The 13,678-nt window shown below is 42.9% G+C and overlaps 2 protein-coding genes across 2 annotated transcripts; one reads left to right on the top strand and one right to left on the bottom strand.

Annotated features, from left to right (window-relative positions):
- Positions 1–317: 317 nt before the first annotated feature.
- Positions 318–4,417, bottom strand: abraxas1 (abraxas 1, BRCA1 A complex subunit). Its single transcript, XM_080876144.1, has 9 exons — positions 4,281–4,417; positions 3,270–3,360; positions 3,149–3,185; positions 3,005–3,071; positions 2,741–2,937; positions 1,886–2,005; positions 1,725–1,809; positions 1,529–1,640; positions 318–991 (listed from the first exon to the last, which is right to left on the bottom strand). Exons 1-9 carry the CDS (start codon positions 4,359–4,361, stop codon positions 741–743), a joined length of 1,041 nt encoding a protein of 346 aa, XP_080732270.1. The 5' UTR covers positions 4,362–4,417; the 3' UTR covers positions 318–740.
- Positions 4,418–4,580: 163 nt separating this feature from the next.
- On the top strand, positions 4,581–12,902 carry gpat3 (glycerol-3-phosphate acyltransferase 3). Its single transcript, XM_080876143.1, has 13 exons — positions 4,581–4,720; positions 5,880–6,052; positions 6,165–6,231; positions 8,189–8,477; positions 8,899–8,973; positions 9,050–9,139; positions 9,221–9,314; positions 9,424–9,539; positions 10,200–10,255; positions 10,359–10,444; positions 10,544–10,672; positions 11,762–11,841; positions 12,370–12,902. Exons 2-13 carry the CDS (start codon positions 5,909–5,911, stop codon positions 12,497–12,499), a joined length of 1,356 nt encoding a protein of 451 aa, XP_080732269.1. The 5' UTR covers positions 4,581–4,720; positions 5,880–5,908; the 3' UTR covers positions 12,500–12,902.
- Positions 12,903–13,678: the final 776 nt, after the last annotated feature.

Raw genomic sequence — 13,678 nt, 5'->3', positions numbered from 1 at the left:
CTCTTTCAAAGTTTGTGTCACTGGAGTTTAAAACAAAGACAATGCGTGAACTAACGTAACCCGGGATCTCTGAAGTCCCGTCGCCTCGTACAGAGCCGGTAAAACCCAGAAGGTTCGTGTTTATGGAGAAAAATCAGTTGGCCTCATTGAGCCGGTGAGACCGGCTGTGGGAGAAAACTCTTCTTGCATTTCATCAGTTTTTAGAGTTCTCACCACCACCTGGACTGGACCGGACTCTGTCGTGGGCTGATTCTGGTCCCCAAGCCACATGTTTGACTCCTCTGATTTATTTGAAACAGAAAATAAAAACAGGCAGGTTTGTGTAATTCAGAGCTTTATGATTTCTGCTGCAGTCTGAAGATAAACTCGAATGACCGCACATGGTCAGACCTTTAATGGAACGCACGCTTCATCCTTTACAGTGAAAAATAAAACGCAGTGTGAAACAGTTTCTTTGTGAGCGCGAGATCAACTGAAGGTCAGGCAAAAACTTTGAAACCAAAGAAAAGGTAAAAACCCGATGACTCTAAAACCGAACATCTGGAACAAACACCAAAGTGTCACAGCTGGAAGTCTAAATCAAACCAGTCCTCCATCTGAGCGTGAAGAGTCTGAACTTTACACCTGCTCAGGTAAAAAGAACCTCTGCTGTCCTTTTTTGAAACAAACTTTATCAATAACAGTTCTTTTAAACAGACCGGTTCCAAAAACATCCGACAGAACTTGGATACGTCCTGGACTCAGCTCTTGCTCCTCCTGCGTTTCCTCTCCTTCTCTGGCAGCATTTCCCTCAACCTTTTACGGCAGTTTGTTGCGCTCGGCGGCGGCGCCTCCCTTGCTGTCGTGGAAATGTCATCTGTGTGGTCAGGAACAGGAAGTCCCTGCAGCGTGAGCGTCTGAGTGTGGAAGAGCGGCGAGGAGGCGAGCAGCGCCCTGACGGCCTCCTGAAGCAGCCGGTTTTTCCTTGGCTCGCCGGGGTCGGCGGCGCTTTCTGTTCATGGAGAAAGTGCAAAAGTTCAGAAACATTTTTACTGCAGGTCATCAGCCAACCGTGATTTTAAATAAAGACATTAAACTGGCACTTCCTTTTTCCTCTCCTGTCAGGGTTTTCACCTTCACCTACCACTTTAATTATCACTGCGAACCAAATATTCATCATTATTATTATTTTAATTTCTAACTGGTCGAATTTTTAAAATATGAAAAAATCGAAAAATTCTCTCCATGAAAATGCAAAGAGCGACTTCACAGTCTGTGGAGAGCACGCCAAAGCAACACGCAGTGATATAGACCTAACCACGACAAAATACTGGCCAATCAAAAGCCCACAAATCACACAACACCTTTGACATTATGAGACTAACTCTCAGTTTTCCTTGTCCACATGTTAGCACGGAAAGAGTTTCTGCGTTGTGTTTTTAAAATGCTGGGCTGATCCTGAGACGTGTCTCTGGTGTCGGGAAGAGGCAGATACCGGAAATTCATCTAATCCCGCTGCTGTGTGAGATTAGATAAAATAATCTGAAACCTTTTCCTGATTCGCTCTGCTGTCTCTCTCTGAGCTTCGTCCTCAGGGCTGACACCTCCGTCTGCAGCATTTCGACCAGGCGTTCGCTCTCCTCCACGTCTCTGCACGTTTTCTGTTCACAAACAGAAGGATGCAGAGTGAATCAAACAGGAAGTGAGGTGGCAGGAAGTTCAGGTGCTCTGACAATTTTGCTCACCTGCAGCTCCACCTGCAGCGAGTCGTTCATCTTATTCACTTCGTTCACCTCCTTCAGCAGCCCGCTGGAGCAGAAGAACTTTGACCTGAAACAAAGAGATCTCAGTTATGCCAGCAGAAACACAGACACGGTGTAAACGTGCCAGCGTGGGCGGGGCATACCCGTGTTTCTTCATTGTGAGGCTGTAACCGGCTGCAGAGCACGGCGCCGACACCTTCCAGTAAGAAAGCTGCTCGAGGAGGCCGAGGTTGGTGATGAGCACGGGGACGTTCATGAAGTGCCTCCACAGGAGAAGAAGAAACACAAACCATAAGGAAAAGACACGAGTCAGTTAAACGTGGAAACACCGAGCTGTCCACCCGCCTCCACCTACCTGTTTTCATTCAACGTTCCTCTAACTGACCTGATTGCTTCACCCAAAGCTGAGATGTTTTAGACCTCTGTGACTGACCTTAAAGCCTCACCAGTGTCCCTGAATGCCTCCCAGTTGTTTTTATTCACTTTAAAAGCCAACTGGAGCATTTTAATAATTATACAACATTTCACTTCATTCACACTCAGTTTCTTCTGATATTTAAGTTGCCAGCACCTGCTGAGTAAAATGAGGTTATTTCTTTTCTTTTTATATAAAACTAAGAAACATTCATCCAACACAAACAGGTGGCAGTGACCTGGTTGATCAGCTTTAACAGTAAAAATTATCTTTAAGAGGTTTCATACGGGAACTTCAGGCAGACAGAGGTTTGGCAGTCTCAGATTCTGATGGTGTTCCTCAGGGCATCGTTCTGGAGCCCCGGGGTAGATTATTTTAATCTAATAACTTAAAAAAAAAAAAAAAAGCCCACCTTTGCTAACTCTGTGGACTGATTTCAAATGTCACCAAAGGAGCAACCTCCCACAACACAAACTCCACATTTGGGTAAAATCTATGAGATGATGTGTCTTTGTAGAGGATTAAGAGACAACGCTAGAGAGCAAGCTGATATAAAGATATTCAGGTATACTCAGAGCGCCACCTGCTGCGGGAGATGAAGGCCGAGTACTCCATCCTGTGCGTGGAGCCTGGCGGTGTCGTCTTGGTGGGAGTCAGCAGCACAAAGATCATGTGAGGGTTGGAGAGAGCGCTCTTCAGGTTCTCGTGCACCAGCTTCTCTCTGAAGGTCATCTGCTGCTCCGAGTTCCTGCGCTGCCGGTACCAGCCGATCACGCTCTCCTTCACAAGCCGAACACGTCAATCACATGATCGCATCATGCCGAAACCTTCTCCCCACCCCACTCACCTGCTTGTTCTCTGCCAGCAGCTTGTGTAGCTCCTCCGCGTTCACCTGTCCATCCCTGCTGTACAGACTGACACACAGACACACCTTTACATAAGAACACAGCACACACACGATGGCATGATTACGTCACGATGCATCACTCACGTGTTCAGTCTGTGGCAGGCGATGTGCTTCTGGACGTCTGTCAGAGAAAACAGACATTCCTAAAAGTGTACCAGTAACTGTAGTACTCGTGTAACCGTACAGTTAATTGAGATGCACTTACTGTATGTTTCCTCGATGTGGATGTGATCGGCCTGAGAGTCGCTGATGGTGACCTGCTCGTCAAACCTGCTCTCTCCGAGGATCAACCCCTCCTGATGGATGAATAAAACCAGATATAAAAACCCTACATCTATAAGCATTTGTTTACTGAATATAATCATTTCAGCTACAGCATTTTTACATAAATATTAAAATATATGCCAAATTTACCAACAGACCTACCTGAATACTTGAATGTATTTGATTATGTTTCACGCTAACGTTTTCTTGTCAGGAGCCATTTTCATTAAACTTTACATTTTTTAAATGTAGTCTGGTGTATTCTGAAACACGGTGGTGGACGAGAACTGAGCACCAATTTTTCAATTAAATTATGTCTTCAGTAAGATTCAGTAGTTGGATTAACCATATGCCGAATTTACCAACAGATCATCGTTAATTTGGGGATCTGTTTAAAAGTGCACGAATAATAATAATCGGTGTTACATTAAAACCTAAAATCTGTGAATGGAGTGTGGTTTGCACCGATGGGAATGGTTGAAAAGGAGCAGTAACATCTCGGGTTTCATGCAAAACTCGACTCGCGTAATCGTTCCGTGTTGGATCATGGATGTACCGAATTTTCCTACAGACCTGTCTGAATATTAAAATATTTTTTAATATGTTTTACACTGTTTGACTTCTTACCGGGACCTGGTTAAATTAGTAGATTTTTGAATGGAGTCTGGTTTGTTTGGAACCTGAGAGCGGTTAGCTAGTTTAAAAGTTGAAGAAACACCACAGGGGGAGTTTTGACTTCACTTAGACGACAAACTGTTCTTCGCTGCATCAAACGACACGCTGAAATCCGAATAATTAAACTAATAAATACGAATTTATCAACTTTAAAGCCTGATACTAACACCTGGCGCGTCTGTTCTATTTGCTAGCTTTCCCAATAATACTACATAATCACCCACAAAGGCTCAATAAGAATTCATCAGTTTTAATGACGAGTAAAAGAGCTCATTACCACATCGGAGTCACTGTTAACGTGCTGAAACATGAGGGAAGCTAAAACGATCCCGGGCAAGCGGACAGTGGGCTCCGCCATGATGCCGTTTCATCACAAACACAGACGCGTCACATACGCGCAGTCATACGCTGCGAATTTTTTTCGTGCGCAGCAGGCTCCGCTGCAGGAGGAGCGGGCTGGTTAGCGAGCTAACCATAAAACGAGCGGGCTGAAGGTTCAGTTTCTCCGGACAGCAGCACCCGCGCGCCTCTCCTCGCTCCTAGGCACACTTCCACTGAAACAGGGCCTTCTGTGGGGGTCCTGTCCCGGTAACCCGGGTTAGTTCAGTTTAGATAGTCGGACTACCGGGTCTAACTTCCTTTATCCGAACAATAGCTCAAGTAATTCACTCCTGTAACGGTACTTTGGATTTGAAACGTACAAATACTCGATTACAGGTAAGAGTTAAACTTCCAGAGTCACCGCAGGCTGTTTAATAATCATAGTTTTGAATGTTTGTTGTTGTTGTTGTTGTTGTTGTTGTTGTTTTAACAGCTAAACTGATTGTTCTGCTAAAGTTTTAAAACTACTTCATTTACTGCTGTGAGTGACTGTTTTATAGTCAGTATATGAACCTGTAGTTAACAACTGATTTCATTCTGAGTTCAAAATGGTCATTTTCTCATTATAAATTTTTATGTCAATTAAAATTTGTTGTTTTTATATTACATTAAATTACAAGTTTTAAAGGGTTATATGTGTTTTAAAAGGGCTGTAAACATATATGTATTAATTATGCATTAGTTAAATATGTGCACTTGGTTTTTAAACAGCCTGTGATATAATGAAATGCCTTATTTGTCTTTCTCACGCAATAGTCAAAACTCTTCACCTTCCTCTCATTTAAAAGCAGACAAATATGAAATTCACATTTTTAACCTATATTCAATCAAATATTTGATGTTTTGTTGGTAAAAAACAAACAAACAGAAACCTAAAATATTTCTATTATTATAACTTCAATTCAGCAACAGCTGTAATATGAATTAAAATGTTCTTTCATTTGTATAAGACTTTGTTTTATACATATACACAATACATGAGCACATTTAGCACATTTAGTTAAAAGCAGGTCAGAAAGAAAGATGATAATCATAAAAACTCCCAAAATAAATCTACAGTCATAACTGAAAAGGTTTGGAGTATTATAGAATAATAAAAAAGCAGAAATACTTGAGCATAAGTACCTTAAAGTTGTTATGTATTATATGTTATGTTATTTTTCTTTGACGTTTTTGCTTGAAATAATAGTTTTAAAAACTTTTTAGAATCTGGAGCTTAAAATGTTTAGAAGAAGATCCTGTAAGTAGATTAGACAGAATTTTGTTGGCAGAAGGAGCTGATTAGTAAACAACTGTCATCAGCATAGAAATGAATAAAGCTGTTCCTATTCAATGATCATTTACTTCTGTTCTGGAAAGTCAAAGAATGAAAGTATATTGGGGAGAAGGATGGCATGCTGACTGTGGTGGAGGTGATGGGGAGCAGGTCAGAGCGTTTTTGGTTCGTCCTCAGGGGAACATGATGGGAACGCCTCCTTTAACCTCCTGTTTGCAGATGATGAGGTGACCTGCAAGCTGTCAGCAATGGAGGACCTGTGGACCGTGGCCGTGGCTGTTTTCCAGCTGTGGATATTTGTAGTCGTGTTCTTCATCACGCTGCCCGCCATGTTCGGCCTCTCTCTGGGTGTCACCAGCGTCTACATCCAGATCCTGGTTAAACTCCTTGAGGTAAGCTGTCCTCAGAGGAATTCATGTCTATGGTCAACATGTGTGTAAAGTTGTGCAATGAGCAGCAGCGGCAGAGTGGGGTCAGAGGTCATCTGTCCTAATAACATTGCAGTGGGCCACGATACGAATCCAGAGAGGACGCGAGGAGCAGCCCAGCGTACCCGCACCGCTGCCCAATGGTGAGTCTGCTCGCATCACAGCAGAAAACATTCAGTGTGTCAGTTAATCAATAAATAATGACTAATGATCAGACGTAGAAATACATCATCAGAGAAGTTTGATTATTCACATTTATGTAAAAACTACCGGACAGCAAAAGCTGTCAGATAAAAACTCATCGTCCTCAATAACAAATATAATAAAAACAGGAAAAATATTTTAAACAGGGAATAAAAAACATCAAAATAAAATTATGTATATGTCATGTATATATGTTTTATAATAACATTTTTATATAATTATATAAATCTAATTTTAAAAAGACACTTTAAATAAAGAAACTATAATATATATGTATATATACATAATATATATGTACATATATTTATAATAAATGAGGTACAAAGCCGTTGGATATTGTCATAATCCGTGTCATAATAAAAATCAGAAATAATAATGTTTTTACAATAAATAATTTCTAATAACATTAGAATAATATTTGAAAAAACTAAAATTAGATTTTTAAGGCTTTAAACAGTGAATCGCTATGTTAAATGATCACATTTGGTCAAATTGAAACTGTATTTATTAAATAAACCAATAATCCCGTTGATCTCATGACTGATCAAACTTTTGTTCCGTTCTGATGTGGCGCACAAGACTTTAAAAGCAGAAAGAGATTCCTCTGTGCTGCTGCTTGGAGTTTCAGCTCCTGTTCCTGTTTGGATGTTTGGGCTGCGAGCACAGATCACGTGACGCTGTGCCCCGAGGGTGGGGGCTTCCTATTGGTCAGCTGCAGCATCTGATGTTGGGCTGTAGGTCAGGGAGAGAAGCACATGGCTCGTCTCAGGATGATGATGCAACAGCTGCTTACATAACGCTGGTCAAACAGAAGCCTGAGAAACTCAGACACACACACTAACACACACGTTAATAACAAACACAGGTACTGCTGCTTTGCTGCTGTGTCAGAGGTTTAACCCTTAACAGCCTGTAGGCCTCACAGATTTACTGCAAACTTTTTCTGAGGCACAAGATCAGAAAAAAAAATAGAAATAAATACAAGAACCTTTCACACAGAGTCAAACGTCCTTAAGGACAGGAAAGTGACCAACGTTTAAAAAAAAGGTCATTCAGGTCCCTCTGGGTTAATTCAAGGACAAAGACATGGAAACAGGAAGACACACAAACATGACAACAACAAAAAATATGAGACTCTAAACAACTACAGAGAGACACAAAACCACCACACAGAGAACAAAATGACCCCCAAAACAGATGAAAACACATAGCGACACAGAAACAATCACACTGGTTCTCAAAGAGTTGATGTTTTCAGTAGGAGAAACGTTTCATCATCATCCAAGTGACTTCTTCAGTCTCAGCTGACTGCAGGTTTCCCCAATCTTGTAAACAGTAAATTTGCCTGAAACCAGCCCACTGACGAACAATGTGAGGTCAGTTTCATGATCATTGTTATGACCATGAGTAGCATTTACAGAGAGTTGGGGAATGGCTGCAATGGTTAAGATTAAGGAACTGACCTCACAGCCCATTTTTCACCAGTGGTGCTAGTTTCAGTTAGTATGCACATGTACTGTTTATAAGATTGGGGAAACCTGCAGTCAGGTTCTGTTCAAAGGTTGGAAACCTGGAGTCAGCTGAGACTGAAGAAATCACTTGGATGATGATGAAATGTTTCTCCCACTGAAGAATCCAGATGAACAGAATCAACGATTGAGATTTGCTTACCTGGATGATTGATCATGCATCAAGACAGTCACACAGGCTTTTAAAAGAAAATCACAGAGACAGGAGGAGTTTGATAAAACATATGAAAATACATGATATATGCTCAAATAAAGACAGTGAGACTAAACGCGGTGCTGTTCTTTGTTCCTTCCTCTCTCGTCTCCACTGTGTCTTTGTTAAACTCTGGTCCTGCTGAACTCTTTCTGAAACTCTCTGATGACTCAGGGATCATCGAGCGAGCGGAGGGCTCGATGGAGGAGGAGATGGAGCAGTTGCGGCGTTCTCGGTCTCTGGAAGGCGGTGAGTTTGCTCTGAGTGACGCCTTGTATTTCTGCAAGAAGGGCCTGGAGAGCATCGTGGACGACCAGGTGACCCAGCGCTTCTCCTCTGAGGAGCTGGCCTCCTGGAACCTCCTGACCCGCACCAACCAGAACTTCCGCTACATCAGCCTCCGCCTCACCATCTTCTGGGGCATCGGCGTGTTCGTGCGCTATTGTGTCCTCTTCCCTCTCAGGTCAGTGTGTCACAGCTCGACCTCTCACCTACCCGGGGAGGCACTGATTTCAGCATCATTGGCCTTTGCAACAGGAACAGCAGCTCTCACAGCGGTGAAGCAATTCAGCCAGAGGCACGTTTCAGTGCTCTCAGGTCACTCCAGTGCTTACATCTTCTGCTTTTAACTAATAAACAGGAAGTGCTGCTCACTGTAACACATCACTGGTGAGAAAACAGATAATAGATGAGCAGTTAGCTGTAATTATCTCCAAACCATCATCACCGCAGTGCAGTCTGTACATGTGCAGTTTGTATGGTTACACCCATCATTCAGAAACCAGGTGACAGAGCTACTTTCTCTCTGAGGCCTTCTCAGTGAATAAAAGTGAGACAGTTCTGATCAGGGGGATTTTCACCTTCTCCTCCTCATGTCTCTGCAGGATTACTCTGGCCATCATCGGCCTCTCGTGGCTTGTGATTGGAACGACTCTAGTTGGATTTCTGCCTGAGAACAGGTATGGCGCTTCCACGGTTCACAGCTTTGGTGACTGCCTCGGCGAGGCACAGACTCAGCATGTGCATCTGTTTCAGTGTGAAGTACTGGCTGAGCGAAGTTGTCCACCTGACCTGCTACAGGATCTGTGCCCGGGCGCTGTCGGCCACCATCCGCTACCACAACAAGTCAGTCCACTTCATCGCTTCCTGTCAAGTGCTTCCTGTCGAGCACTTCCTGTCGATCTGAACACGTGTTTCTTTCTGCAGAGAGAACCGACCTCAGAAAGGAGGGATCTGCGTGGCTAATCACACCACGCCCATCGATGTGGTGATCCTGGCCAATGACGGCTGCTATGCCATGGTAAGTGTCATGCGTGCGTGGGTGTGTGTTTATGTGTGTGTGTCGGCGTGCCTTTGTGTGTTTGTACATGTGTGTGTGTTCTGTTGTCTTGATGCTATGTTGTCCTCAGGTGGGGCAGATTCATGGAGGTCTGATGGGGGTCATCCAGAGGTCGATGGTGAGGTCGTGCCCTCATGTTTGGTTTGAGAGGTCGGAGATGAAAGACCGCCACGCGGTGACCAGCAGGTGAGGCTGACTGTAAACGATTTCACCTGCCAGACAGAGTCAGACGTTTTTATTTCTGCTCCAAACCGTGATGGTGGAGATGCTCTGACATCAGTGACAGCTGGGTGCGGCCCGTATGATCACACATTTTTAGCACCGTGACCTTTAATTTGTTCCGTTGGCTCAGGAGGTAGTTCAGCGTGGCTCTGCCTGTCAGAGCCGGTGGATCAGGAGCCTGTGTGTATGTTTGTGCGTGTGTTTCATCCTCTGCCGAGCTGCTGATGATCAACTGTTGATGTTTACCTTGCTGTCTCCTCGGCGAGCTGCGGCCGTGTGGCGTAACGCTTTGATGAGTCAGCTGAATTGGTCCAGCTCGCCGAGGAGACAGCAAGGTAAACATCAACAGTTGATCATCAGCTGTTGATGTTTACCTTGCTGTCTCCTCGGCGAGCTGCGGCCGTGTGGCGTAACGCTTTGATGAGTCAGCTGAATTGGTCCAGGGTCACTTCCTGTGAACTAAATGCTCACCACAGCCTCGAGCTCGAGGGTCACACTCAGGGTTTGTGACCACATTACAGTCAAACAGCGAGAGAATGGGAACATCTGTAATTACAGCTGTTTTGTGAAAGTGTTGATGCAGATGTGTTTGATGACTCACTGACGCGTGCTTCCTCTCTGCAGGCTCAGAGCTCACGTAGCAGCAAAGACCAAACTTCCCATCCTTATATTTCCTGAAGGTCAGCGTCACATGATGGTGGTGGTGATGATGATGATGATGGTGGTGGTAATGATAATCATGATTTGATGGCTGTATATTGTCTGTTTGTGTCTCTGTAACAGGAACTTGTATCAACAACACGTCGGTCATGATGTTTAAGAAGGGCAGCTTTGAGATCGGAGGAACGATCCATCCCGTCGCCATCAAGGTAGCAAAGCTGCACGATGATCGATTAGTCCAGAGAATGTTTTACCTGAGCCAATCAGCTTTGAGAACCTGACTCACCTTCACTCCCTTTGTGTCTCAGTACGACCCTCGCTTGGGTGATGCTTTCTGGAACAGCAGCAAGTACAACATGGTCAGCTATCTGCTGCGCACCATGACCAGTTGGGCCATCGTCGTCAATGTGTGGTACCTCCCACCCATGACCATACAGGTACGCCTCGGAGGTCAACGTCTCTAGAAACACCCCAGTGAGGGATCTGAAGTACGAGTGGGGAAATTAAACTATATTTTTGGCCTTTAACCTTTCACACACATACTGATTAATCCATCAGGGGTCACCCGTCACATGACCTCACAGGAAACAACAGGTAGAAAAGATCAGCTGACCGACGTTCTGCTTGTGACCAACAAACTTCCCACCAACGTTTACATCACCAAACGTCTGAGCATAAATCATTTGACACTAATATAGCAAACATTAACTGTTAACTGATGAGAAACGCACACACACACAATAATACTGAAAGGCCTCAAATAGAAACACAATAAAGACACAAAGTGCAAAGCGCATAGAAATTGTACTGTTTAGAAACCTATGCACAAGAGTTGCAAACAACAAAGTTATATACAACCATTTACCTAAAAATGCAGCCAGTGCCTCGGGCGTTTTTTCTATAACCCTCACAATAAGATGCCACACAAATGACTTGTGCCACTCCAAAAAATAGTTTCTGTCCACTATAAGACGAGGAGCACATCACATTTTTCCACCAATAGGAAAAGGTTTTTTTTCTTGTTTTGTTTGTTTTTCAGCAGCAAGTTATAACGAGCACTATCCTTAGAAAGTGTCTGTTGACCCCAGAGGGTTAACCCAATGAATTATTTTGTGTTTCATCCAGAGTTAGTCTGGACTTCCTGAAGGCCTGACGTCTGAAGGTTTGAGCGCTTTCCTTTGATTTTCAGTGATCTGCCCATGCTGTAATTCCCACTCTGACCTGATTGGGGCAGCATCTGCTTCACTGTGTCAGGAAGGTGACACTGTAACACCTGAGCATCATCATCATCGCCCTCCAGCGTCTCTTTTGATGGAGGGTGATGATGGTGATGACAGCTCTGCAGATGAAGACGAGGAGTTAAATGCTGTGCTGCTCGCCATTTGGGCTTTTAAAAGCAGTGTTACCGAAGCATAAACACACTCTCTCACACACGCACACACACACACACACACACACACACACACACACACACAGATTGTGAGAGTCATGTGATCACAGCTAACATGACCGCGGGGTGTTTTCAGGATGGAGAGGATGCAGTCCAGTTTGCCAACAGAGTGAAATCTGCCGTTGCTTGTCGGGGAGGACTGCTTGACCTGGCATGGTGAGTACTCAGATTACTCAGTACAGTTAAGTACATCTCACTTGAAGTTTGTATCTACATTACAACAGTTTAAAGATAGAAAACACTTTTTTAAATGATGAAATAACAACTTTGTTCTGAATCAAACACTGAACGTTAGATTTAGTTTGTTCGTCCCGGTTTGTAGGTGTCAGTCGTGGCGACGTCTGCTTTCACATACAGCGAGCTGAAGGATTTCACCTCAGCAGCAGGGACCATTTTCTCTCAGCCGAGCGAGCTCACAGAGAAAAGGGCTCATTTAAAGTGATGTGTCCGCACGACTCAATAAAACTAACAAGCAAATGATTACGCGCTGTAAATAATAAATTAATGAGTAGTTTTTTGTGTTTGAGTCCCGAAGTTATGACTATATGATATTTATAATCCATGACAGCATCAATTCTGTGTCGAAAACCATCTTTTACTGTTTTTCAATCTATTTCGAAGAAACTGCAAGATTGAGATTCTCAGTGAAAACTTCCTTCCTGATTTTTTTTTTCTCCATTTCAGGGACGGAAGCCTAAAGCGAGGGAAGGTGAAGGACGCGTATAAGGAAGAGCAGCAGAAGATGTACAGCAGGGTCATCGTCAGGCAGAACAGCATCAGTGCCACACACACCCGCAGAGACGATCAATCATAAACAATCAGTCACAGCAAAACTCGGTCATCTGATTTTAGACTTTACAGGACAGACCTGAATGCCACATCAGACTGTGGGTGCAGGACAGCATCTCCACCAGCAGGAGGCAGCATGACACAACACAATCACCCATCCAGCTGCTCATCTCCTCCTCTTCATCATCATCATCATCAGCTGCCAGGACTGAACTCTTCATCACACAGATGAGGATGATTTATCATCATCGCTGTGTCTGATTTTAACTTTTGTACAAACATCTGAACCAAACTGACACTTTTGCTCACTGTTTATTTCTCACATGGATGAAGAAATATTTCATCTGTGTGTCTACACACAACACACCATAAACCTCTCACACACACACACACACACACACACACACACACACACACACACACACACACACACACATACAGATAAATAATCCACATTTTTCAACAAATCCCTTCTGCAGTAACAAGAAAAATAATAAAAGAATCTAAACAGAGATCGACATAGTAAAGAAAGTAAACATTATTACAATATTACAACCTACCTACCTATATATATGTATATATATATATATATATATATATATATATATATATATATATATATATATATATATATATATATATATATATATATATATATATATATATATATATATATATATATATATATATATAGATATATATATAGATATATATATATAAAATAGTTTGTAAAATGAAAAGAAAGAAAAAGGCAGAGGGAAAACTAAACAAACATCAAACTTTTTTATGATTATTTTTATATTTGCCCACATCAGAGATGATGTAATGCAGGGTTGGGATGAGGTCCTCACTGAGGTGAGAGGTCAGTCTACCTTTTCTTTCTTTATTAAAATAATCAGAATATTTAGGATCCATGTAATTATTTTATTATTTGGAATAATACAAAAATGTTTTTAATTACAAACATAAATGACAAGACGTTTTGGGAGAAAAAAGATTTAAAGGTTACTGCAAAATGGACTCGAGTTCGAAGTATTCGGGTTACTTTACTCCAGTATTCCACGTGTTAATATTTTGTCACCTGTTAGCGGAGGTTAAATGAGTCACGTGAGGCCACGTCTGTACTTCAGAACCGACTCTGAGGTCCTCGCCTTGAGAGGGAGCCGGCAGGCGATGTGTTTACTGTGACGGCGCTTTAATAAAG

This window comes from Rhamphochromis sp. 'chilingali', assembly GCF_963969265.1.
Source record: "Rhamphochromis sp. 'chilingali' genome assembly, chromosome: 2".
NCBI classification, from domain to species: domain Eukaryota; kingdom Metazoa; phylum Chordata; class Actinopteri; order Cichliformes; family Cichlidae; genus Rhamphochromis; species Rhamphochromis sp. 'chilingali'.
Note: the sequence above shows the minus strand (reverse complement) of the source record. Positions and strands in the feature narration are given on the sequence as shown.

Coding starts and splice junctions, on each gene's coding strand:
- abraxas1 (XM_080876144.1), bottom strand. CDS start 4,361: ATGGCGGAGCCCACTGTCCGCTTGCCCGGGATCGTTTTAGCTTCCCTC. Junction 3,072..3,148: donor GCCTGCCACAGACTGAACAC/GTGAGTGATGCA, acceptor TCTGTGTGTCAG/TCTGTACAGCAGGGATGGAC. Junction 1,810..1,885: donor CTCACAATGAAGAAACACGG/GTATGCCCCGCC, acceptor TCTTTGTTTCAG/GTCAAAGTTCTTCTGCTCCA.
- gpat3 (XM_080876143.1), top strand. CDS start 5,909: ATGGAGGACCTGTGGACCGTGGCCGTGGCTGTTTTCCAGCTGTGGATA. Junction 8,478..8,898: donor TGTGTCCTCTTCCCTCTCAG/GTCAGTGTGTCA, acceptor ATGTCTCTGCAG/GATTACTCTGGCCATCATCG. Junction 8,974..9,049: donor GGATTTCTGCCTGAGAACAG/GTATGGCGCTTC, acceptor CATCTGTTTCAG/TGTGAAGTACTGGCTGAGCG.